The 27919-nt window shown below is 44.7% G+C and overlaps 2 protein-coding genes across 3 annotated transcripts; both read right to left on the bottom strand.

Moving 5' to 3' along the window:
• Positions 1–35: 35 nt before the first annotated feature.
• On the bottom strand, positions 36–7036 carry mns1 (meiosis-specific nuclear structural 1). Its single transcript, XM_012819460.3, has 10 exons — positions 6857–7036; positions 5430–5654; positions 5067–5194; positions 4814–4916; positions 4035–4264; positions 3532–3748; positions 2976–3083; positions 1868–2125; positions 1484–1609; positions 36–789 (listed from the first exon to the last, which is right to left on the bottom strand). Exons 1-10 carry the CDS (start codon positions 6857–6859, stop codon positions 676–678), a joined length of 1512 nt encoding a protein of 503 aa, XP_012674914.1. The 5' UTR covers positions 6860–7036; the 3' UTR covers positions 36–675.
• A 3659-nt stretch (positions 7037–10695) lies between these two features.
• znf280d (zinc finger protein 280D) lies at positions 10696–26704 on the bottom strand. Of its 2 annotated transcripts, none has more exons than XM_042710798.1 (18): positions 26595–26704; positions 25574–25752; positions 24973–25244; positions 24096–24195; positions 23280–23591; positions 22793–22864; positions 22464–22576; positions 22026–22246; positions 20103–20260; positions 19604–19704; positions 19151–19297; positions 17203–17337; positions 16639–16862; positions 14978–15118; positions 14571–14633; positions 14091–14233; positions 13941–13971; positions 10696–12467 (listed from the first exon to the last, which is right to left on the bottom strand). In XM_042710798.1, exons 2-18 carry the CDS (start codon positions 25731–25733, stop codon positions 11930–11932), a joined length of 2931 nt encoding a protein of 976 aa, XP_042566732.1. In that variant the 5' UTR covers positions 25734–25752; positions 26595–26704; the 3' UTR covers positions 10696–11929. The 2 variants fall into 2 exon arrangements, with proteins under 2 accessions (XP_042566732.1, XP_012674846.2); XM_012819392.2 differs by having other exon boundaries at positions 24979–25244.
• Positions 26705–27919: the final 1215 nt, after the last annotated feature.

Below are 27919 nucleotides of genomic sequence, written 5' to 3'. Positions count from 1 at the left end.
GTGCCCCTGGTGCAACCATCACAGTGGACTGTGTATAAGTGTGAAAAGGTAGTGTTTTAATGTATATGTTATATAGGTCATATGCATATTTACAGTAGTTATAACACATGTTATATGTGGATCTGTGTGTGTGTGGAAGGATGACTCCACCCTTGTTAAACCCTCTCTTACACAAGCTAGGGTTGTGCATTTCCACAGGTAATAAGCAACTGTAGGGTTCAGGAGAAGGACACATAACCATTTAACGTCCAGCTGCCTACACACTCCTGCTTTAAGATCCAGTTCGGTTTTATTACACCCCACCGCTCATTCACTGGAACTCCTTATGGCCTTTACACCAGATGTACTGGAAAATATTACAGAAACTATAATAACGAAAAAAAAATGACATGAGGGAAACCAACAGACCCTGGTCTCTGAATTATACTACGTGGAAGAAGGCATGTTAAACTAATAGGAATTTTAAATTAATCTTTATTTAAACTTATTTATTTGCAATTTGAAGTTACCTGCATTCATTGCAAAAATGCTTATGCACTCCATAATTTAAAAAGGAGCAAAATGCACACATTCACATGGTAAAAAAGATGAATTGTAATGAGTCTACTTAAAAAAACAGCACAAAATATCTCGTTTGCACATGACTGCTATCTAGTGGTGGAATATGAGAAGTGCTTATTGGTCGTCCGCCTCCCAGCCCTCGTCAGAGAAGATGTCCGCCTGCCGTTTCTGGAAGTTACTCTTGAAATCCTCATCAAAGTGTTCCATGTCATCCTCTCTGAAGATACCCTGGTGAAGGAATCAGAAAACGTTAGCACTTCGCTTCATGAATGGGCTTGCATTTATAATAAATAACCAATAAATACCCTTTGCCGGTGCAGTTCGGTTAAGGATTGTGATGTTTGCACACTTGATGTGTGTATGCGCTTGTCTGCCATAATAGCACTTCACACCATGACAGAGCACAATGATAGCAACATGAATAGATTTCAATGTCTAGTCAAGTCACAAGTCACTATTTATACAGCGCATTTAAAAACAACAGGAGTTGTAGCATTTTGTAGTCAAGGTGAATCAGTTGACAATAAAAATAAACACAAATAAATTAATAGAATAAGAGATTAAAAAGAATAAAAAACATAAAAGCAACAAAAGTTCAAGCAACAAATAGTAAAAGTAAAAAAAAAAAAAAAAATGAACAACAGCTAAAAGCAACATACATGAGTTACAAGAAGTAAGCAATATAGCATTGAGGCATTAAAATGTTTGAGCTTTCTATTTATGGCTTGTTGTTTCTGACTGGTTATAGAGTAAAACATCTCTCAAAATGTAACAAAACTACAGTATAACAAAGAATTGTCATCTCATTGAGCCCAAACTCCACAATCACTGAATTGAACAGTAAGATTCCTAGCGATTCCCACCTCTTGGGCCTACACACTTCCTGCCCATGTATCACTATCGGGAGGTCAGAAGGTCTCACCTTGGGCAGGTAGCCCAGCAGCTTGGTGGCGTGCTGTTTGAGGAGTCTCTGCCTCTCCTCCTCGATGATCTGTCTACGCGCATCCTCCCTCGCCTGATCCACGGCCCGCTCATCTGCCTCGTGCTCCTGCAGCACACACACACACACACACACACACACACACACACACACACAAACACAGTTTATATACAAATATATGCAAACAAGTTAATACATATGTGCCCAACCCCCTCTGCATTCAGCACACACAGACACACACTAAAGGTTAAGGTCCAGTATTAAGCAGATGTGACTTATATAGGCATACATGTACCACTACCCAACCATAGCACCCATAAACAGATACCCATAACCACACACAAACACACACACACACTCTCTGACCTTGTCAGCCTGGTACTGCAGGCGGCGATCCTCCATCAGTTCCTCCACGGCTCTCTTGTGTTCCTGCTGTTTCATGCGGCGCCGCTGGGCGTTCATCTGCTCGATGCGGTCGTCCTCGGCGAACTTGGCCATCATCACCTGGCGGAAGGTCTCCTCCTCCTGCCGCTCCGCCTCCTTACGCATGCGTTGGAACGCCATCTGCTCCTGGAAGGTGCGCTGCATCTCCAGACGCTGACGGATGCGCTTCTCCATGTCCTCCTACACACACACACACACACACACATACACACAGACACACAGACACACACACACAACGGGGACAGAATACAAACAGGTGATGACATGTATGCAGTTAGGATTAAGGTGTTAAGGTGACAGGTTACAGAAATTAAGAATGGTAAGCAGTTGAGACAGGTGACAGGTGAGAAAGGTAAGCAATTAGGACAGGTGACTGCTGACAGTTTTACTCGTAGGAAGACAGGTAAGCTATTAAGATCACAGGTATGCAGACAGGTAATCAGTTACGACAGCTAAGCAATTAAGATCACAGGTATGAAGACCGGTAATCAGTTACGACAGCTAAGCAATTAAGATCACAGGTATGAAGACAGGTAATCAGTTACGACAGCTGAGCAATTAAGATCACAGGTATGAAGACCGGTTAGCTCAGCAGTTATGACAGGTGAGCAGTTCCCACATGAGATCACAACAGGTGAGTTGTTCAGACAGGTAACAGGTATTAAGACAGGTGATTAGTGCAAATGTGCATGTATGACGGGGAGCAGGTTATTAAGACAGGTGAAGGTAAGAACTCCATTTTTTTAAACTACAGGTGTGTGTAATGTGTGTGTTTTGGTGAGAGGTGCGGTTTAAAACTACAGGTGTGTGTAATGTGTGTGTTTTGGTGAGGGGTGCAGTTTTAAACTACAGGTGTGTGTGTAATGTGTGTGTTTTGGTGAGGTGCAGTTTTAAACTACAGGTGTGTGTAATGTGTGTGTTTTGGTGAGATGTGCGGTTTTAAACTACAGGTGTGTGTTTTGGTGAGGTGTAGTTTTAAACTACAGGTGTGTGTTATGTGTGTGTTTGGGTTAGAGGTGCGGTTTCTTACAATCTCTTTCTTCCTGGCGGCCTCAGCCTGCTCCTCCAGGTAGAGCTCCTCTCTGACGCGCTCCATCTCCTCCTGCTGCTGGCGCTCCATCTGAATCTTCTCTGTGAGCTACCACACACACACACACACACAACAATGAGTTACTTACAGGGAGACAACATTCTCACAGCATGTAACATCTCATTCCAAATTATCCCCTTCCTGTTACAGTAAAATTCAGTCATGTGCTCTACATTTTTACTCAGAATCCATGACAAGTATGTGTCCATCAGGAGGACTTACCTACAGTCCGAATAAGTCAAAGCTAGAAGCTAGGAGTGTATGGTATATCACATAAATGTGTTTAAATGGACATGAGTAACACATGGGAGTGTATGATATATCACATAAATGTGATGCAATCACAGTGATGTATCTTGTGTCTTTCGAGTGGGTTGCCAGTTAAGAACACACCCCAGCCAGTGTGTCTGGTTGGAGTGTGTGTGTGTGTGTGGTTGGAATATGTGTGTGTGTGGTTGGAGTGTGTGTGTGTGTGTGTTGGGTGGTGTTCTCTTACCATCCTATGCATGCTCTCCTTGGCCTGCTCCCTCTCCTGAACTTTGGCCATGCGGTCCTCCTCCTTGCGCTGCTGGTGGGAGGCGTACTCTAGGAGGCGCCGGTTCTCCTCCTCTAGCTTCTCCCTCTCCAGGCGCCGCCACTCCGCCTGCTGCTGCTTAAACTCCTCTATGTAGCCCTGCATGGCCACCACCTTCTGCATACGCAACTCACGCTCCCTAACAGAGGAGACCACTGACAGCTATGATCTCTCTCTCTCACACACACACACACACACACACACACATGTATATGTCCACACACTTGAACTCCTCAATGTAGTGAATGTATATCATAACAGATTAGACCTTCTGAGTGTTATATGTCCCATACAGTACGGAATAATGACATAGCTGTCATTGTCAATGTTTTACGTAAATTATGTAACTACTATTTTATGAGTGGCTTTGGATAAAAGTGTCTGCTGCCTGAAGTCAGGCCCAGGTGTGTGTGTGAGCTACTTACTTCTGGTCCTCCTCGTAGATGCGCCTGACGATCTCGTCCACCATGAGCTTGTCCTTGAGGAACTCCTCGTAGGCGTGCTGGCTTTTCAGCTCCTTCTCCTGCAGCTGCAGCTGCAGATCCTCCTTGTAGCGCTGCCCCTCCTCAGAGCGCTGCTGCGCCACCCTGTCCTGCTCCACGGAGGCGCGCTCGTGCTGGCTCTTCATCTCCCGCACCGTCTCCGCGTCCCGGCGCTAATGTCGCAAACATACACATGAATACACACACACACACACACACACACACACACACACACGCGCGCGCGCATGAACACACACACACATATGTACATGCACACATACAAACAAACACACACACACACACACACACATATGGACATGAACATACAGACACACACACATACAAACACACACATATATGAACATACATATACACACACACACACACACACACACATACGTATGAACACATTCACATAAGGACACACACATACATGAACATACACACACCATAGATACACATTTTAACATACACAAGCACACATACATGGGTTTACAAACACAAGGAGAAAGCGTGAACACACATACACATATGTTAAAGGTTTGTAGATACTGTGTATGCCTGAGGGACATAACACTACTCAGGTGATGGCCAATCAGGGAGCACATGCATCATCTGCCTGCTTCAAAACACTTTCCTCTACATGATTATATATTAGCCCTTACCATTGTCTCATATCTCATGGCTCCCTTTCCTCTACATGATTATATATGAGCCCTTACCATTGTCTCATATCTCATGGCTTCCTTCTCAGCAATCTGTGCAGCTCGCTCCCTGTTCAGGTACGCCGACTTCAGCTTCGACTCCAGCTCACGCAACTCAATGCTGCAGAGAGAAAGCCAGAGGTGTGTGTGTGTGTGTGTGTGTGTGTGTGTGTGTGTGTGTTTGAGTGAGAGAGAATGCGCCATGGTCAGGTCAAATGCCCCAGCATGTCACTTCTGCCTTATATCTCCCCCCAGTGAACCCAAATCTCACCTGTTCTCCTTGACGTATTGTCTCATCTTCTCGTCTCTGAGTTTCTCATGGCTGATGCGAGCCAGCTCTTTAGCCATCCTCTCCTCCTGTTCCAGCTGCTTGTCCCTCAGGATACGCTCATCCTCTGCCTGTGTGCAAAGGTAAACAAACTCACTTGATCACTACTTCCTTAACACTTAATACTATTTTTCACACAAGTGTAGTCACAAAAACACAATTCCTCCATCCCATTCAGAAGCAGAAAAAAGAATCATCATTTCAGCTCAGCAAATTTGGTTTAACTCGAGTTCATAGGTACAGTCACACCATGGCAATTCCGCCGCCTGGTCTTTTGTAAGCCAGGAGCCACTTCCTGGTGCTTACTTTGAAGAGAGCCTCCTGGATTTGCCTCTCGTGCTGCTCGTTCTGCAGCGTGCGCTGGTGCCTCGTCTCCTCGATGCGCTGCTCGTTGAGCAGACTAGCCTGCATCTGCCGCTCCTGCGCGAGAAGTTTCGTCTGGTCCTGCCGCCGATCCTCCTGCCGCCGGTGCTCCATGACCAGGCGCTGCTGCTGGCTGTGCGTCATGTTCCGACGCTGACTCATGGACGCCTGAGTGGAAAATATACCTCCTCAGCTACAGCCCTCAACCTTCTAACCAAATTACAGAGAGCTGCTACAAGTAGGCCTAGTTTTTGTCACTAAAAATTAAAGTGATAGATGCTTGCAAATATGTAATTCTGAAGGCATGATAAAAGTACAGTAGTTCTTCTGTGTACTATATATTATTCTTGTTTCTCTGTTTCAGGCCCTCTTGTTGTATTAATTACGGTTTTTATAATAAATGCATTAAAAGGAAATGACTAAATGCTAAACACCCGAGAAAAAGAATCCACATCTCATACACTATTACGAAATAAAATATTTCTAATGACCAAAATTATATAATTAGGCTACTGCATGTCAAGAAGCAGTTTTGCTTCTTACACCACCTTAAGGTTTTGTAAATAAGTATCACCCAGGTAGCCGTCATCAACCACTGTTCATCTGATATGCAATCAATGAATTTTGTACTCAGTTCAAGACAATGGCTTACTTAAAGCAGCAATAAGGAGTTCTGTTCCAAAATTAGCAAGCTAACTACCTAAAAGGCATGCAAAACCCTTGCAAACACTACCAACAGCCCAGCTAACACTGCTAGAAGCTTGCCTAGACAGACACTAACTGGTGTCTTTTGGCAGTATAGCTGGCAATGTCATGCTGTGAAAGCTTTTCTTTCATTTTTGCAGAGTATTCCAGCCCGTTACACAGAACTTCATAGGGTATATCCTGGATGGCTAGTGGGAAAGACACAGATGTATATCTGCCCTTCACATGACCATATGCTATCAAAATGAATTTGAGGATGGTACCAAAACTAGTGTCCTATAAAACCATACCTCAAAAGGTGTCAAATTGTTGCATAGTGTTACTTTAAGCATGGAACACTGAAGCCATGAGCACCTGACGGCTGATGATTGTCTGCTGCGTAGGCCTACTAGGATAACCTTGAATATAGTATGCTTGCTAACTTGTACGATATATGAATAATACACAGGGATTCTAATGATCTACCTTAGACGTTCGTAAAGCTCTGTCGTTATCTGACAAACCACAATGAACAAACTCTAGCTTGCTATCACACACAGAGCGATGTTACAAGCTAGCCAGCTATCGAAAAGATAGTTCCGATACCCACTGTTAGCTAACTTACGCTAATTAACATTCACATCACTTCATTCAAAGTGTGCTGTTAATACTTAAAATGAATTCACCATGCTGTTCGCTGAAATGTCGCCAGCAAGCTTCGGCTGGATAGAAGCCGAAGTTCAGTAAAATAAACTATTTCCGAAAAAGCAGCCTGGCAACTAAAAGTGTGTGGTTTCTTCATAGATCTGAAAACACAATCATGCCATTCGATTTAATTTGTTTACAATACTGTTGTCTAGGATACTTAGCGCCTTTTGACTCTGAAACAATGTCCAATTTAATTGGACAGTAAGGAGTTATTTTTTCCAACGATCGACCAATCAAAACGTGTAGGGCGGAGCAACGACCTCTGCTCTTTGTGTGATGGACTGGCAGAGATAAAGCGAGAGTGGGAGAGAAAGCGTATGGTTAGAATAGAAAATCCGCGTGTAGGTGCGACGAGGGACAACATATAACACAACAACAACATATAACACAACAATATTACAACTATCTAAAAACAGTGCGAATAGCTTAAATATATATAAATATTAAGAGTTTAACAAAGTGCGGTGGTATAGATTAAAGTACTTCCCTGAGGAACAATAAATACATCAACAGTACTTCCCTGAGGTGCTTTACAATAAATACAGAAAGTTTTTACAGGAGAGTAAATTGGTGGCGGCCTGGGTGAAAGGAGTCTTTCAAGATGTTATTGGCCTGCTAAGGTAGCGGGAGCGGGCAATGGATTATTTTCTTTGTGTGTGTAACCTTGTGTACGTGTAAAAGTAATTCAAGTATAAAAAAAAACACTTGAAAGCCATTGGGATCGAGTTGAAGTTTAGGTTTACAGAAACTAGTGCATGACATTCACCCAACCTCTGATATTCTCTTTTTTTTCTCTCTGTCTATTCAATGACTGAATCTCATAATTTGTAGGTTTACTGTCTTGTGCATTGAAACACAAGTAAAATGTCAAAAAGGGGCGAGCACACCACAGCCCCAGGTCCTAGTGGGGTGGCCCTGGCGGGGACACGGCATCTGGTAGTCTCACCAAAAAATCTGCTTTGAGTGATGAGCTCTTCGATCTCCTGTGGCGTCGTCATCTTTAGGAACCCACTCCTGGCACCAACGTAGCGGGACAGGTTCTTTTTGTCTTTCCTTCAACTGGGAAAGACATACAGGACTCCGTGAGTCAATCGGACGGCAGGTCTTACTTCACCATGACACTAACACTGATGGTGGACATACAGTATAACTCTAAACTAACACAATGAACTACCACAGACTTAAATCAGCATAACACACAGACGGAATGATAAACATCACACACACTAACATCAGAGACAAAAGGGAGACATGAACCGCATTTTCCAGAACAGAACACTACAAATGAACAGAACAACACTCTCGCACTCGCACGGCATGCTGGGAGTTTCAATATCAACGCTTGCCAAATATACCCGCCACAGGGGCACTAGTTATTTCTGTTTAGGCTTTCATTTCATATTAATGTATTCCATTATTTCCTAGTCTGTGTGTTCCTTGTGCCGGAGAGAGGTCTTTTCAACATTTCCGAGATGATACCTGCCAGGGTCTCAGACCACCCTGCTTGTCATCCTAAGACAATGGCTGACTTTCAGGATGTGTAGGTAGGTCCCAGCGTGCGTTATTAGTAAGAGCGGGTACACATATGCAGAGGAAAGGTGAGGCTCATGACAGTGACGACTCCAGCTGAACGCCGGAGGCTTCTAGAACGTCATTTCTGATGCCATAACCCCCCCCCCCAAGGAAGTCCTCAGTGACGCTTCAAACAGCACAGCCTAGAATGACAGACTGGCGCAGGGATAAGGGTAATGTTTTCATCTCTGATCTTGAGATGGATCATTGTATCTCTCACAAATTTACATTGTGCCCTCCTTTCTTGAGTAAACATGCTCTGTTAAGCAGACTTCTCATTGCATTGTACATTAATGCAACATTTTAGATGGTGTTGGAAATTCTTATATGTACAGTAATGCAACCTTTTAGATGGTGTTGGAAATTTGGTTTTATGTACTGTATATGCATTATTTGTATTTTGTACTGATTATTATCAACATCATCATCAAATCATCACATTACAAATAATCACAATCATTGTTTAATTGATGATTGCCAAGGGACAGTCAAGGATTAGGGGTGAGACGAGACACAAGCATTGTCTGATTTCTTCTTCATTATGCATGTTGGTGCTTGATGGCATTTATGGAATACTGAGTTTGGGTGATTTTATAGTCTATTGGGAAAAACACTGGTCAAAAAAGTCAAGTTGCCCAATTGTTGTCTGTGTTTAGTTTCTTTCTAAATAGATGAATGAATGAAGAGATGGAAGTACACTGAATCTTTCAAGTTCTAGTTGTACAAGCCAAGTATTCATGCAGTCACTCTATGTTTATATGATTTAAGTATGTATGTGGGTACACAGATTAGGAAAAGAGAAGAAACGGGCTCAATACAGCAAATTATTTCATATCAGTGAATGTAAATCAAACACACACTCAAGTGCCATAAACACAGAATGCCTCTCTGTAGAGAAAAACGGAACTCGTATTCCGTAGCGTTTCTAAGACAACAGAACAATGGCACTGTGGCAGACAGGAAAAGCAAGTCAAACACACAGAGGGCAAATAGCAAGGAGCTTTGGGAGGGCACTTGTACTTGTAGCTCTGTCACGCCGTCACAGTTTATTTTTAGGCCAAGGCGGCTCAGTCAGTCTATGCCCTCCCCACTCCTCCTGTCGACTCTTTGTCTGTTGTCTGCGCGGGGACTGGCTGCGAGCAACGCACTCCCCTCCTCACTTGTCAAAGAATGAGATTTATCTGTGGCTTGTTTACCAGTTTTAACTCGTGTCACTGTTGTCCCTCAAGCGCCATGTCCCCCCACTGGATCAGCACTACACAACACTCTATTTACACACACACACACACTCAAACACACAAAGTCAAGGAGAGAAACACATGTATCAGTCAGTGTTAAACATCACCTTTCTGTTGTTCTTACACATGCCTAAATTCCCAAATATTCAATTCAATTTTATTTAAACAGCGCTTTATATATTCCCTTATACAAGAAAACCTGTCTGTCTTGGGTCAAATTGTATTATTTCGTATTCATATTTTATTAGGGTATTTATTACCTTCCATCTTTTCCTCCAGTATGTGTTACTATATGCATTACTGTTGCATGAACTTAAATCATTCTTTTGAATGGAACAGCAGTTTAAATGTTGTGCTTGATGTGGCCTACTTGTTATTGTTGGCCAGGCTGTAGGAGAACATAGTGAACAGAAGATGGCGCTATAATCATTTGATTTCCATCGAACTGACCCCTCTCAGTTTCCAGTCATTTCGGAGGGAAAAAATCTCATCAGCGCACACCACTGCCATAGTAATTTCCCAAAACACTTACAGACATCTCAGTCCCTCAGTCATCTCAAGTCCCTAATCTGTAAAGTGTTGGAAAACACATTTACTTTTTAAAAGGCTGGTGTAACTGGAGAAAGAATGTTGTTCCTTTAGTATAAAAGCTCAAGCTCTCCGACATAAACTGGCCTTCTGTTTCTCTGTGAAAATAATTCCCCCGTTTCCACTGCCATGCATTAACAATAGTCCAAAGATGTCTTTTTCCTTGAGCTGGGAAAATAATCATCCCACATCTCCGGCATGGCCAGAGTGAGAGAGATGGTCTTTCCAGAGGCCTGCAGAGAAAAAAAAGCAAACCTAATTGCTCTTATATTTTTACATCACATTCAGTAAAAAGGATCAAATTCACATGCAGAATGCAAAAAAAAAAGTGTTTGCAAACCACATGAACAGGGACAACTACGCTTCTTGGTGACCAACATTGAAGGATTTTCAGTGACAAAAATGACAGGACAGAAATCTTGATCTTATCAAAGTTTATTTTTTGCTGGAAAGACATTAGGTGACCTCCCCTTGCATCTTAAGTCTGTGTGTCGGGTTGGAGCGACATACTGTATGAAAGACATATGAGCTTTACATCCAACACTGGAATAAAATCAAACACTCATAGAAAAAGCTTCTCTGTGGGTTCTTTGATGATAACGGTTCCACATTTCAGCACCAGGAACTTTATCTGTAAGGTTCTTTTTACATGGAAAGAGGTTTTGTTTTGTTTTATTTTGTTTATTTGCTTTTATTTCTTTTGTCCAATCCCCAAGAAAAAAAAAAGTTCAGTTGATCCCTTTAAAAACCAAACCACCTCTCTGCAGGCATACACGACGAGAAACAGTAAACAGTCAGGTGTGGAGAGGAAAGTCCCATTTTGTTTCTGAACTATTAGCCTGCAGCTTAGAGGATTTCCCATCGGAAAAAAGTCCAATATATTTTCCTTTACAGAGACACCAGGGCCAGAATGCAACAAGGTCCAAGATGGGACTCGGAAGATTTACATCCTCGTTTCCCTTGCAGATTGAGGACAGGGACACGAAGGTCAAAAGGTCAGATATCCTGGGCCAGATTTTACATTACATGCCTGAGACAGCGATTCTAATGAAATTACTCTTTTTGTCTCGGTTCTCTAGCTGTCCATTCTTTGTGCGTGCTCCATAAACAATTCCAGCCAATCAACACGTTGCTTTAGGGGCACAGAAGGGAGGGATGTAATTTCATTGGCTGTTGAGCTCAAATTTCAACAACCTTTGTGAAGAATCACAGACTCTACCTTTAACAGAAGTCTTCATGATGCACAGGAGCATAGCTCCTACATCCAGGCCAAGGCTAGGAAGAGCGTCACATTCAGAGACAAATGAGCCAAACCAAATCTGAAACAAAATGTCAACGTCTGCGACATTACACGATTTTATTTTAAAAAGGGAAATGTAACAAAAGCCAGTAATTCTCATCCATGATTACACAATGAGGCAGGTAAGGGAAGTTTAGGAGGATCCAGGGGTTCCTCATCTTAAACAGTTTTTTTGTCAGTCTTAACTGACTGCTGACAATTACATATGAATGTTGTCTTTGAACAAGGTGGAGGATGATTTAATTTTAAAAACAGTCAGCCATTTTCCACTTCAGCAGCAGTCTTTCAGAGACAACACTCTTCGATAAACAAAAAGATGATCCGCAGAGATAAACATCCGTCGTTGTCTGTTCCTACGCAGTGAGGGTTTCTAAAGGTCCCGTTGGTGCATCAGCACTCTCATTGGCCGACGCCGGCAGCATCTCAGTGACCTCATGTTCCAGAACTTTGGAGGGTGTGAGCGGTTCCAGCGAAACTCCGCCTACCTCTTCGAGGTTGTCTGCTGCGTTCTGCGGCTGTTCCGCAGTCGCTTCAGGTTCTGTGTCTACCTCCGGTTCCAAAGCTGTCTCAATTTCTCCCGCTGTCTCCAGTTCTACAACCTTTCCCGGTTCCACGGGCACCTCAGGTTCCACAACCGCCTGCTCCTCCAAAGGCGGCTCCTTTTCCTGCTCCGGATGTGTGGCCTCTTGCACTTGCGCCTCCTCGCCCTGCTCCTCGCAGGCAGCGTCTACAGAGACCGGTGAAGGCGGGGTCGGGTCTGAGGGCGCGTCCTCCCCAGTCGCTGTGTTCTCCTCCCCAAGCGCACCCTCTTCCTGTCTGACCGTTTCGCCTGGCACCACAGTGTGGCTCTCATCCTCTACTTTGGCAGGCTGGACATCGGGGAGGTCACATCTAAGGACAGACAGAGAGACAGACAGATAATGAGAGACAGAGAGAGATATAGAGACAGACAGACAGAGAGAGAGAGACAGAGAGAAAGAGAGCAAGAAAGAGGAGTGAACAGGGCTGCCTAGCAGAACTTAAAGTTTAAGTTAAGCTAAAGTATTTAACAGACGTTTTTGTCCAAAGCAACCTACAAAACGTCTGATAAAAATATTGAGTAGAGTGACAACAGTGAGACAACAATAACATTATTAACTATAGTAAAAATACCCCCACAACAGCAACCCACTAAGGCTGATTGCTGATGTCTCCTTGTGTTCTCTAGAATGTTTACTAAAAAGTGCAAAATCGGAATAATCCGAGAACAACCACTAGAGGACAAGATCCCAATAATAGATACAGACAGTTCACCGTTCCAAAAACGTATGCAAAAAAACTGTGAGTGAAATAAATGGGCGAACAAGCTCTTCTGTGTCTCTGGTGTGGGTTTGCCATGGTGCTGGGCCTCAGAGGACTAGCCTACTCCATTAGGACAGAAAACCAGCCAAACCAATTAGAGCCTCTTCCTTTAACAACTTTCATGTGACTCTCCACGACCCGTCCTCTCGGCTCGTCGTTCATTAAGACGCGCATCCCGCCTTAATTACAAGCCGGAGTCCACTCCCCACTTACGCAGGTCGCCCAGAACATCCACTTAATATGCAACTCAATTAGGACTAATGGAGGCAGAATGCGGCTGATGATTTTTCACTGGAAGTGATATCACTGGAACAATTCACAGGTCAGCGACCTCCAGATCACACACACACACGTTCCATCTAACTCTACACACAGCCTATAAATAGACCATGTTCGACGACCCACAAGGTTCTTTGTGCATTTCGGTATTTTACAACAAAAACAAAGTGTTTGAGGAAGACACAATCGTGTATTTAGGGCAAACTTGTAGAGATGCTGCGCTTGAGCATGTCTGGTGTTTGTTTTGGGCGTAAAGCATTGCCGTTGTTGATGCATAACGCCTGAATTTTAGCTTGATGTGTTAAATGTGTTTTACGCAGGCATATTCCTGAAGGGTCAGAGTTATATGGGTTTTACGCAGGCATGGTCCTTAAGGTCAGAGTGCCCTGCCTGTGTGCCAGGGAGAGCGCACTAGCTGACTACCGGAAGGGAAATGTCCCAAGAGGCTTCTCCGCCGTGCTTCTCACCAAACACTGCCGCTATGCAAACACACATCTTAAGAGAAAAACAATGCCCGGCACTTCACACACACTGTAACCCAAAGTGTACCCCCGACATAAATATCCTGTATGTGTGTGTGCGTTTTCCTGATAGATCTACTCTGTGAGAACCTCATCCAGGCGCTAACATCAGACAGAGCCCTTAAATAGCCACTGAAGCACCAGTGAGATATGATCAGAAAGAAAAAAAAGAAAAGAAACAACAGTAAACTTTGTGTGAGCATCAAAAAGGTGCTGCACTTGCCTTTCCAGGCTGGTTTTGTCAGAAACAGAATCTACAAAAGGGGAAAAAAAGCAGTTTTAGTTCTAAACTCGGTTAATATCTTTGTTTGATTATATACTTTCATTTTGATGACTGTATTTTGTTCTTGTTTTTCCAACACGTGTCTCATACCATGGTGTTCCTCTGGCTGGCTGCTTTGCTCCAGGATCACCTGACATACGTGGGTCGGCCTGTCAACCAAATGCTTGCTCATGAGGTCACTTCCTGTGGCGCCAGCCAGGAAGTCACAGTTTAGGCACACCAGAGTCAGGCCCCTGCAATGAGGTTTGAACAGCATATCATCAAGACATCAAATTCACATTTGTATTGAATTAGAATTCAATTTAAAACAAATTCAGGAAATCTTTAAAACCAAAACGCTTGTTGTGAAGCACAGACATGATACAGAATCAGGCACAGTAAACCATTCTGTGTATGCAGTGGACTTTCTATGTCTGGATAAAGGCATATACGCCCTTAATAAGCACAATCTCTAAATAAACTTCATATTGATGTAACCTCTTGATAATGATGGTTATTATCCATATCGCACCTCTAGACACCCCAGTTAGTTCACAGAAGAAAGAAAAGAAAAGCTGTGCGTAGACCAACCGTAAAATGCCTTGCTTCCTTTTACTGGTCCGAATTCGGTCTTTCGTCCCAGAGCCATGATATCTGAAGAAGAAAAGCAAGGACAGAAGGTTAACTCAGGACTAAGGACGAAACCAATTACTGGCTGTGGTGCCTTAGACGCAGCCTCTGGGCCGGATCAGGGCAGGATCTGGGCCGAATCTGACTCAGACTGAGGCCAGTAGAGAGATCAGTGCACACCTGGTCGTGAGCATCTGGCTCAGATTGAGCAGCTGCTGTCCAAGGGTGCGTTTCCCAAAGGTGTCGAAGAAACAACTAACGTAGTTAAATGATTGAGAGACTTCATTCTGAACATTCTCTCTCCACGGTTACCAAGGTGGTTGCTTTCGGGAAACGCAGCCAAGGTCGCCATAGAGATCAGTGCACACCTGGTCATGTGGTGTCTGTAGGCTCGGCGGCAGCACGTCTTGTACTTGCAGGACCCGCACGAGAGGAGCAGAGGGTAGTGATCGTAGAAGTCCTTCACCACATCAGAGCACTCCATACAGCTGACCATCCCCTGTGGGGGCCTGGAGGGCAAATAACAAACACAGCTACCTTTAGGATGAAGCACAAGGGCCTACAAATCCTGTATTTCAGTTGATGGAGTTTATTTTGCACAACCAGAACAAAAAAGCAAGATTAAACGGATGGTGCAAGGAGCTTCAAGGGCTTGTGAACTAGCCACCCTGAGCTAACTACACTGTGGAAGATAAATTCACAGTCAGATACATCCAAAGCACATTTCAATGCATTTCGTGCAGTGATACTTAACTTTGCTGAAAGTATATCTGTCTGTGCCCATTTGTCTCTGAAAACATATATCTACTCATCTAGCAGAGGGAAGACAGAAACACCTGAAGTTCATATTTAATAGATTTCATTCACACATTTAATGAAGATTTACAAACTATGTTTGCCATTAGTCAACTACAAACAATACAGAATGCAGCAGCGCGAGTCCTCACTAAAACAAGACGGAGAGCGCACATCACACCAGTATTAAAATCACTGCACTGGCTACCTGTTAGTTTTAGAATAGATTTCAAGGTTCTCCTACTAGTCTATAAATCACTCCATAGTCATGCACCTGAATATATAACAGACATGCTCTCAAGGTACACACCCAGTAGATCCCTGAGGTCCTCTGGCACTGAACTTCTAACAGTTCCAAAAGCCAGGACAAAGAGACATGGGGAAGCAGCTTTTAGTTTCTATGCCCCCAACCTTTGGAACACTCTGCCAGAATACCTAAGAATGGCCGAAACGGTTGAAACCTTTAAACATGCACTTAAGACATACCTCTTTGATCTCGCTTATCACTCACTGTAAAATGTATTTAACATTTATGGAACATTTATTTATTTACTTATTTCTGTCTCTTTTCAAGTATTTGTACCCCCCCCCCCAGCAGCTGTCTCTTAGTTTGACGATAACTGTGCTGAGCAGTCCTTTATGGTGCCAGTGCGGTTAGTACGTAATTTCCTGTTCATTTATCTCTGGCAAAATCTGTGTCTTTTTATAAGTGTTTTGTAACTTGTAAAATGTATTTATTTAACATTAATGTAACATTTATTTATTTATTTACTTATCTGTGTCTCTTTACAAGTGTTTGTAACCCCCCCCCCCCCCCCCCCCCCCCCCCAGCAGCTTAGTTTGACGATGACCGTGCTGAGTAGTCCTTTACGGTGCCAGTGCGGTTAGTACGTTTATTTTATTTTATTCATTTATCTCTTGAAAATCTGTGTGTTTTATACAAGTGTAACCCCCCCCCCCCCCCCCCTTTTCTTTCCTACTGTGAGGCGCATTGTGTTACTTCCTTGTATGAAATGCGCCGTACAAATAAAGTTTGATTTGATTTGATTTGATTTGATTTGTAAAAAAAAAAAAAAAAAAAAAAAAATGTATTTACATTAATTGGCAGGACCACTAGAGGTAGATAGATAGATACACTTTTATTAATCCCGTTAGGGAAATTCAGGTACTGGAAGTTCCTGAGATGTATTTAGTTAATTCGTATTTAGAACAGACACAGGAGGCTGATGAGTACCTGAAGTTCCTAAGATAGAAATTCCGGTGGTCCGGTGGTTTGTTGCGCTCTTTCTTGCTCTTTGCAGACTGCGCGGCGTTCTGGGTGCTGGGCGGTTTGCCCCGGCCCGTGCTGTTAGGCGACCGACCCGCCGATTTGGCTGCTGGACTGTTTGGAATTACACTGATACTGGACTTGCTGGGGGAGGTGGGAGACCCACCGGCCAGGGAGGCCCGAATAGTCACCTGAGAAAGGAACCAGAACCATAGCAAACTCAGGAACATTCATTAAGGAACATTTATTAAACTGCCAGATTAAAAAAGGATCACCTATTGAACATATTCTCACTCCCCTGCCTACATACAAGAGGAAGCAAAGTTACGCAGTTATAATCACTGCCTTTATTGTTTTTATTCTATACTATTGTCTTATTATATATGTCTGGATTTTATATTGTTTTGTCATTTATTTTTGGATTAAAGTGTTAATCCCTTGTCATGTTTCAGTTCAACATTACAATGAAAAATGATGCTGTGAATCCAAAGCTGGTGGTTAATTAGTGATGGCAGCTGAAGTGGGCCGTACCTTGGTTCCGGGAGGAAGCCCTTCCAGGCTTTTGGGTTTCCTGTAAGTGCGATGGAAGTGGGTCTTGTGTTCCACTTTCTCCTTGTATGTAAGGAAGTTCAGTCGACACTTCCCACAGCGATGGATCCCTTTTTTCTGCAGAATAAATCAAAACATCCGCATGACTTCGGGACACGTGCACCAGTGCAAACGCAACCACACGTCTTTCAGGGTACACGGAGACAACACAGATGCATCTTCGCTGACTGTCCTAGCTCTCTGTCTCTCTGCAGCTGTGCGGGATAATAGCTTAGCTTTCACTTGTTGTTTTTTCATGAGAAAACAACAGCACTAACACACGTTATTTAATGCCAAAACAACTCAATTAAAATCCAAAGTTACATGTCTTTCAATTTCACGCTCAAGTGCGGGCCTTTTACAGTACAACACCTTTAATTTCCTAAAATGTATTGAACTTTCGCGCACTCGTCGACTCCATGTTTGCCGATTGCACACAGCTTTGGCTCGATTGCGTTACCTGAACAGCCTAATCGCACCAATCGTTCAAGCTGATTTACTAACTTTGGGGTGTGTATCATTTCCCAAGTGCGTACGGCCCCTGGAGGATGGCGCGCCTTCCTCTTCCTTTACCCGTGTGTTGTTGCCAGGCAGAGGGAGGCTTTTAGGGTGAGGGGAGGCAGCTAGTGCTGTCAGGCTGTTATGTATGGCACCAAGGTGTTCGGCAGACAGGCGAATCAATCCCCGCTCGCCGCTCGAGAGCCAGGAAGAACGAGCGAAGGAGCCGACGGGGGCCGAGAGAGAGAGCAAGTAAGCGCTGCTGTTTTCTGCTGACTGCGAGAGGACGCGGGTCCCGAGCTTCTGACCCCCGAAACGCGAGCGGGAGAAAGACGGATGGTCAGGCACCTGCCACCCCCCAGCACCACCTCCACCTCATCTACTTCTCTTCTCATCTCCTCACATTCATTCATTCTCCTTTCAGGTTAGCAGTCCGGTCTACAGAGGAGAGTAAGCCTGCACCTGTGCCCAGCAGAACAGCAGTGCAGAGTATGCATATGTGTGTGTGTGTGTGTGTGTGTGTGTGTCTGTGTGTGCGTCTGCTCACCTGGTGTGGGATTTACCTGTACAGCTGGCACCTGGTGCCTTATGTCCCTCTGTCCACTCACCTGGGGTCTTTTGGACAGGTGTGTCTACTGCCCTAGAGTTTTATGTACCGTTGTCTCCTCACCTGGTATCTTATACACAGACATGTCCCCTAACCTGGTGTCTTAGGTACAGGTGTGTCCCTCACCTGGTGTCCAATTTACAGGTGTGACCCCTGACTTGGTACCACAGGTAAAAGTGTATCTTACGTGCAGCTTATGAGTCCAACCCCACCATTTTATAAAAAAAAACATGAAGGAAACGAGGAAGAAATGGAACGAGGAAGGAGGAATCAAGGACAGACATACATGAGAAATGAGATGCGCTTAAAGACACGAGTCACGTATTAAGCACGGCGGGGCGGCGAGGCTACTCAGAGTAGCGCCAAATTTAGAACTTTAGAACCGTTTCGTTTTGGAATTTTCCACTTCACATTTTTTCGGGCTGCTGTACACCACGGATAACTGACACCACGGTTACGGAATGTGTTGAGCGTGGACACGAGGGCCCTACTGTGTTGAGTGTGGACAGGTGTGTTGAGTGTGGACAGGTGTGTCCCCTCACCTGGTGTCTCATGTAGTGTTGAGTGTGGACAGGTGCGTTGAGTATTGACAGGTGTGTTGAGTGTGGACAGGTGTGTCCCCTCACCAGGTGTCTCATGTAGTGTTGAGTGTGGACAGGTGTGTTGAGTATGGACAGGTGTGTTGAGCGTGGACACATGTGTTGAGTGTTGACAGGTGTGTTGAGTGTGGACACGTGTGTTGAGTGTGGACAGGTGTGTTGAGTGTGGACAGGTGTGTCCCCTCACCTGGTGTCTCATGTAGTGTTGCATGTACATGTGTCCGCTGCGCAGCACCTTCAGGCAGAAGGGACACAGCAGGTCCTTGGTGTTCTCGTGGACGCTGCGGAAGTGCGTCTCCACGTCGGAGAAGAACGACGAGCGGTAGTTACACACCTGCGCGAGGTAAACCTAGATCAGCATTCGTTCTAAAAACAGGCCAATATCCTCCGCCCATGCAAACAAAGCTCCATTCTGCACACTCCTCTGGCCCTAGAAAGGCCATCAGTATAATAATGGTGAACATGAGGGGAGACATAAGGGGAGGCATCGGATAGAACTCATGACAAACAGCTGCTTTTTAGGGCAGATAACCAGGAAGCCACTGAGTAACTAAGTCTTTGACAGAAAGCAGAGAGGGAAGAGCTGTGTGTGTGTGTGTGTGTGTGTGTGTGTGTGTGTGTGTGTGTGTGTGTGTGTTACCTGACAGGCGTAGGGCATCTCCCCCGGCTTGTGATTATCTTTCATGTGTTCCAGCAGCACTTGCTCCGTCTCAAAAGCCAGCTCACATATCTTACAGTTAGCTTTACAAAACAAACAAACAAACAAACAAACAGACAAACACACAAACACAAACAACAGAAGAAAACACAAACAACGTGAGAAGCAGAACAAACGAGCCTGACAGTTCCTTCTACTTCTGATTTTAGGTCACACTCTCATCCACAATCCAAGAGCAGAAACACTCACTCTTTCCTACTGGGAATGGAAAAGGAACACTCAGCCAGGATCAATTTACAGACAGGAGAGAGTGTGTTTGTGTGTTTGTGTTTGTGTGTGTGTGTGTGTGTATGTAGCATTTTTGCTGGTAAACTTGTAGAGGCTTTGGGAACTCTTGATGTGGAGTGTAGTTGGAAAGATGTACTGTACTGGCGTTAGCACTACTGGTGTGTGTGTGTGTGTGTGTGTGTGTGTGTCTTACTGGTAGATTCGTAAGGGCTGTGGGCGCTCTCTATGTGGCACTGCAGCTGGAAGGGCGTGCTGTACTGCCGGTAGCAGTGTTGGCATGTGGTGTGACTCTCCCAGCTCTCACTGTTCTGCTTCTCCAGCTCCAGATGATGCTTCATGTGGTTCATAAACCTGAGAGGGAGAGGGAGAGAGAGAGAGAGAGAGAGAGAGAGGGAAAGGAAAAGAAAAAGTATAGAAAAGAAAGAATTGTTGACATCAGGAAAATATTTCCCAAAGAACACTAAGGAGTAATAAGTTGGGAAGCTGTGGGCCAAAAATAAGACAATGGAAACCAGACACAGCAGCACAACCACAAATAGACACAGTTCCTCCACAGCCCTCTATATCTGCATCAGAGCAGGCAGTCTGACTCAAGCAGTCACAGGCCTGGGGGGGCCTGAGAGGGGTGATGGAGATGATGATGATGATGATGATGGTGAAGAAGAAGTTGGAGGCAGACAGAGTTTCACTCGCAACGTAACCTAACTGCCGTTGCTTGACAGCTGAGCTTTGATGTGTAGAGCGCACGCAATTCCAGAACATAACAGAGCAGAGCAGAGACCACAACCACATCCAGCTCAGAAGCCATTGCTGTTCACCTCCAGTAACCTGCCGCCTTACAAATGTCAAAAAAGTTGCTTAAAATAGAGACCTGGAGGCCCTGGCCTTTTTCTATGAGGTTTCACATGCTGTGTGTGTGTGTGTGTGTGTGTGTGTGTGTGTGTGTGTGTGTGTGTGTGTGTGTGTGTGTGTGTGCTTTTGTGTTGAATTTCGTCACACGACACACACACACACGCACACGCACACACACACACACGATTACAGTCAGCCATGTTTTAGTGGATGGAAAATGGCGCAGCTCATTATTCTCTCCTAACCTTCCTCTCTCCCTCGCTACATCTACAGTGATAGAGAGAGAAAACTAAACACACATGAAACTGGGAAATGAAGTGATCAATTAACACAATTACTGAAAGAACTATACTACTTCATTACAACACCTTTTTATAACTCATTTATAACACACACTTCTTTGAACAGTGTGGCTTTAAAAACAACACACACACACACACGCACTTAAAACCAAAAGGCTGCAACTCAGCTCCCCGAAGGTTTTAATCAAAAAAGAAATTAGTGTCGCCCCTCTTGACCCCTCACTTTCCTAAACATGCATAATGGCCATTATAATACCTGCAATTACACTCGCCTCTCTGCTGCTTCTTAATGACGCCTCACCCCACACACCTTCCCTTTCCACACCCGAACTGCCCCCCCCCCCACCCCCCCCCCCCCCCCCCCGCCCGACGCCCCATTTTTCAGCGCCCCGTTCTGCAGCCTCAGCTCCCCTAATAGGGATTTTTACGCGTCTGAAAGCGTGACCCCGTCGGCAGGCTCGGTGAGGTTTTGGGTTGTGTGCGAACGCGACGGCACATTAAAAGGAGCTTACCGAGGCGTTTTCGCTGCTCCGCGCGCCCCAACCCTGCTTGCCTAATCACCGGCAGCCGCTCTAACGCCACACAAACCACACGCCATTACTCATCCGGGCTCCGCAGGGACACGGGGAGGGGGGGCTCTCTTCACACCATCTATCTGAGGCCGACACGGAGACAGGGGGCGGGGGTCTCAGGTACTGCAGTAACACACTATACCAGAAGACAACTTGGGGGGTGGGTGGGGGGTGCTCTACCAAGCCTGCATTAATGCACTGAAAGGAAGACAAGTCTTTTCAAGTCACAAAGGCACCACCCTTTCCCTCACCTGCTGTTCTTCTTCTCCATTAGTGAGGTGAGGCCCCACCTATTCTTCAACACCTTCAGGAAGCTTTTTCTCTTGATGGTGATGTTGATCTCCTCTCTCTCTCTCTCTCTCTCTCTCACACACACACACATACACTCACCTGATGTTGTTCTTGAGCACCTTTAGGCAGCTGTTGCACTTAAAGGTGGTGTTGGTCTTCTGCTCCAGGTGCTGGTCTCCATCACAGCGTCCGTAGTAGAAGTCTGTGACCAGCATGATCAGCTTGCCCTTGTCCATGTCATACACACGTAGCGGGGTGGTGGACTTGTCTTGCCGGGAGCTCGTGGCAAACACACTTTCCAGCAGGTCAGGACAGCAGTACTGAGAAATCACACACAAACGCATCCAGATGATTATTAATTAGAAGAGACACATATACACACTTCACCATAGCGACAAAGGCTGTACTCTTAGACTGAAAATGGTGCAGTGAAAAGTGTCCTTTGAATCTGTCCTCCCCCTGGGCACATGGGCGCGCACACACACACACACACACACACACACACACACACACACACACACACACACACACACATACCCTCATGTGTCCCTTCAGAGAGTCCTCCCCAGGATATGATCCCATGCACCTTGGACACCGCCTCCTTGGAGGACTCTCGTTCTCTGCAAACTCTGACGTCCGGAGAGCACCTACTGTACATCGTACATCACACACACACACACACACACAGATAGAGAGGTCAATGTCATATACACAGTCATCCCTCTGGGGGATGGACAAACACATAGACATAATCTTTTGCAGGGTTAATATAGACATAGAGGAATTTGAACCTTATTCAATCATGGTAGTTATGGTAAGTTCAAGCCATGTCAAGCGTGTTAGAAGAACTCCACTACATTTCTTACCTGCGTCGACTTTGAGTCTTTTCATCGTGTTGTCCACGTCAGACGGGAAGTTCCGCTTCATTGTTCCGTTATCTGAGCGAAAGGAATCAACAGCACCGAGATAAAGAATCATCCCCTTAGTTCTGGAACGCACGTTTCCATGGCCACCAGCCACACATTCTGCCTTCTCTAACACTACACATTCACAAGAGGGGGCGCTGATATTCTGTGGGAATATGAGTGGCAGGCCTCATTGTAAACAAACACACACACACACACACACACACACACACACACACACACACACACACACACACTCAACTTCCAACAAGCTCCAACCGACCCCCTAACCACTGTTAAGAGTTAACAGTTCCTATAGTGGACTTGAACGTTTCATATTTCAGTTAGTATGATTAGCAGGTCATTGTACATACACACACACACACACACACACACACACGTGCGCACAGGGTAATGCCGCCAACCCAAACCCAAACCAGCCTTTTACCTCTGTTGTTGACGCTTTGTATGGAGGAGAGGGCTGCCGAGCTGTCCTGTCTGGGCTGTGTGGGGGGGGTGTTCATGACCCTGTGGGGGAGGGCAGCAGCAGGGGGGTGGTGCTGGTGCTGGTGCTGGTGCTGGTGCTGGTGCTGGTGCTGGTGCTGGTGGTGGGGCTGCTGAGAGAGTAGTTCTGGGGGGGCCTGCACATTGGCCAGGGTCACCACGTTGTTCTGGATAAACTGAACCTGGGGTCGGTGGACCACACCCCCTGGCAGCATGTGTTGTGGGGTGTGTGCCTGCTGGAGGAGAGGCTGCCCAGCTGAGAGTGGACGGGGTCGGGGTGGGGGGACAGGATATGTCAGTCAATTGTGGAGGTTACAAATACGGTCTTTAATGCAGACTGCAGTTAATACAGAGCCTGGATTCTCAAACATTCACAGTGCTATGCATACTACTGTACTCATATTACTGTGCTCATCCTACTGTGCTCATACCGCCAGTGCAGTTAATGCAAAGAAGAAATTCAAAAGTCTACTTTGAAACTGCTGTGGGTGGAACTGTGATGTCATTGGGCCAGTACCAATCAGGTTTCACTGAACATCCTTCAAGTCAAACTAACTCAAGTCAAATGACATCGTATGCAAACATTATTCTTAAGTGCCTGCTTTGTTTCAGGAAACACAGAGATACAGACCAGTATTACTAGCACATGAAAGCCATACTTAAAACATTATGCTGTTAAGTGGTGCAAAAAACAACTAGTAAGTGTCCCAACACGTCCTTTGTGTTCATCTAGTGATGTGGTGGGTTACTGGTGACGTACCTGGTAAGACTGTGAAAGAGGTGCCAGGTGGATACTGCGACCCAAAACTGGTAATGAACGGCGCACTACTGGTTATTTGTGGAGATGATACAATGTAGCCCTGTACATAAATAAACAAACAAACAAACACACACACACACACACACACACACACACACACACAGGATGAATTTCTCATCAGAGCTTACATTAAATTCCATTTCCCTCCCAGATAACAGACCCCCATCACTAAACCTGTGAAAAGGACTCTGCCTTGCGCTGATCTGCCCCGTGTGAAAACCAGTCACATCATTTCAAATGAACCATACAACTATGTAGATGCAAGACAACGCTGACGAACATGGGCAGACTACACACTTCAATGACAATCCTTTCACAATGTCTCTATATGCTATTCTGTCCTCCACACAACTCCTGCAGGTAGACACCAACAAGAGCAGTCAAACTCATATGGGAACACAACAAAACCCACTATGGTAATGACTAGCCCTTTTTAAAACCCAAATGTCACTACACACATATAGCATACCCTAAGGCATGATAGATAGCCACAGTACAGATAAAGGTCTTTATTTTTGTCCATCAGTATCAGTGCTTCCTGGGTACCGAACCCCTGACCTTAGGGTTACATGCACCTTGTTCTACCAATAGAGTTTGCTGTTATTAGCACCTTGGGTAACACTTTTCATGAATAGACCCTACTACAGAGACAGTACAGATGGTTCGCTGAAAGTCAAGTTCAGCCTTTCTATTTGCTCACTGAACATCACCTTAACCAGACCCAGCCCCTAAGCAAAGAAAACAGTTCAGTTCGGTGCTAAGACTAGTCTCAGAGACCAGTTCATAGTCAAAGTCAAATGTATTTAAAACAACTCACGTATACCTGGTTGTTGATTATAATTGGCTGAGGAGTGACCGTGTTTCCAAGACGACCAGCATTCTGCCCCACACCCTGAGTGGAGCCGGCGGGTATGAGGGTGGGGTTGTTGGACGGTGGTGGGGCGACCCTGTTGGTGAGTTGGGGTGGCGCTACATATGGACCCCGTTTGGCTACTGCAGTCTGGGGAGTCTTCTGTGAAGGCAATGGCATGGACCCCACATTCAGACGCCCCGGCGGAAGATTCTGTTGCCCTCTCTGGATTCCAACATCTGAAAAACCACAGAGAGATCGAGCCAGTCTAAATGCTGCATGACATTTGGTTTCTGAGGGAGACGTCAAAAGGAGATTACATCTCTAAAAAAAGCCTTACATTTCTGCCCGTTCTCGGGGTACTCAAAGATAGCTCTGCTCTGCCCAACACTATGCCCTAGCTTCTTACACAGCCAAGTAGGGGAAAATGCACGCATCACTAACATGTGCCTCACATCCAAACAAGAGAGATGATAACGGAGCATAATCTGCACAACAGTGACTGGTTAAGTATGTTTTGTACATTTCTATGTTTTAAAAGGGCCAATAAAAATACAAAGACACGCACTAGGCCTGGAGTGGACCGGCTTGGAGCTCTGGATCTCGCCAACGAAGATGGGTTCGTCGTCATCGTCGTCATCATCATCATCCACCAAGTTGATTTCTGGGATCGCCTTCTGCCATGGCTGCAGTTCTTCCTCCTCGCATTCCATAAACAGCTCCGACATCGTGAAGCTGGGATCTGTCCTGTTACACCAAGAGGCACGACTAGATACGATGTATTTACCAAGATTACTGATTCTAAAGTGTGAACAAAAAATATAAGGACCATGTAGGCCTTGCTACCCATGTGCTGTTTGGACTCAGCATCAAGACAACCGTAGAAATCTACCCTCATGTTTCATCTCCACCCTCCCTGATAGGTTGCAAAATTGACGTATCAAGTGAAGAGATAAAATTACAAGATGTGAGCAGTTTGCAACCTTTTGTTCGCAAACTGTTCATTATCGACATCTTCAGTTCCAGAAAGACTATTGTATACAAAGGTAGCTTACATTCAACAGCTAACCCATGGTTGTCAAACAGCTAATATACGATATTTTACAGACTACAGTTGGTGATCGCCACAATGTAAACTGTGTTTGCTCATCACTCATTTGGGCTACCTGGCTAACTAGCTAACTAATCATTAAAAGACCACAAGAACAACTAACTAGCTCAGCTGGCTAACAGTTACCTTTAACGGGGCCTGTTTGATAGTACCCTTAGCATCCCTACCAAGACGTTAACACAACACCGGAGTTTTATGATAAGACGCTATTTGAAAACCCAAGCGTGTAATTTAAAGTTCGTATCTCTTTATTTGATGGATAACCTATCTTGCGTTTGAGTCGGCGCTTGTTAGCTAGGCGGCTAGCTAAGAAAACATCAGCCGCCTGAAACGCTAACTGGCTAACAAATAAACATGGCGCCGGACTGAACTCCAGCATTAAAACAGTGTGTCGGAAACGAGGAATGAAGACAATACATTTTCTAAGATGTTTATATGTTCATAGATGATCTGTGGCATGTCATTATGTGCGACTTACCTTATTGAATTATACTATATGGTTTGCGAGAAGTGTATGGAACCCACATCCCGAGTTAGCCTGAGTGCCCTGAGGATTCATGGGAATTTTTTCGGAAGCGGTGCTGCAAGCTGCTGCAACACGCAAAGATATTTCACTTCACTGTTTATCGTCTTAAGCCGAATGGTGTGCGCAGGGTAAAGGTCCATTTGAGCTAAACAAAAGGTGTCAAGCTACCATTCCCACTTCATACATTTTCACCAATGCATTGTAGCGTAGAACGGGGACATTGTGAGCATTCATCAAATAATTTATTAGAAATAATTCAGATTGCATCACTCTCTGCCTGGCAAAGGGTGAGACCTCACATTCCAGGCCTGATGAAACGTCATAGACTTGCTAAAAACTTTGGTAGAATCTTAGAATTATAAGGAAGCATTCTTATAGTATGGGTGGGATATTTTTTTCATCAAAAAGTTGAAAGTTTCTGGATTTTAAACAATAATGATATAGTAAAGGTGTGATGGTATAATTGGCACATAGGTCCTAGTGGTACTGTGCGTTCGAGGCCTCTAAATTCCTGCTGTTGTGCTTTGGGCCCTTTATTGACAGTTTACAGTACATGTTCTGTCCCTGCAGAGCATAAACCAATATGATAACCTGCAGTGGTGGGAAGTAACTAAGCACATTTACTCAAGTAGGTACATGTACTTAACTTGAGTATTTCCATTTTATGCTACTTTATACTTCCACACTACTACTTTTATTTGACAGCTTTTGTTTCTAGTCACTTTTAAGATGAAGATTTTACATGATAGATAATACAACAAGATGGATAATACAACACATGGCCTACAGATTAAACCAGTTGTTTCCAACTTAAACCAGTTTCCTTCCATCAAATAGTGGAACCAAACCAATACTTTTACTTTAATACGGTTACGTCGGTGGGTTCTTCAAACAAGACCGATTCCAAGCATGATCTCGTTTGGCTGCAAGCCTTTTATCGTTGAAACTGTAGAAGCATAAAGCGCTGAAACGGAGCAGGGAAAACGGAAGACAGGTCTCGTTCTGCATTGATAAATACACAGATGGTAGGCCTACGTTTATGACAACCTGGCAATATCATGATAAGATAAGATAAACTTTTATTCCATTTGCGATATCTCAATGTTCGTTTATTTTAAACTAGTTTTAAAGAAGCCTACTGTGTGTTTCCTTCTACAAGAGAGAAGGGAAAACAGACCTCACCGGACAGTATCATCCCACTGTCAAAGGCCTGCAATTCATTTCTCCAACAGGTGGCAGTGTGCGTTATCATCTACTTCCAAAGGAAATGAGTAGCC

This window comes from Clupea harengus, chromosome 20 (genome assembly GCF_900700415.2).
Source record: "Clupea harengus chromosome 20, Ch_v2.0.2, whole genome shotgun sequence".
NCBI classification, from domain to species: domain Eukaryota; kingdom Metazoa; phylum Chordata; class Actinopteri; order Clupeiformes; family Clupeidae; genus Clupea; species Clupea harengus.
This window is presented reverse-complemented; position numbering and strand designations above follow the sequence as displayed.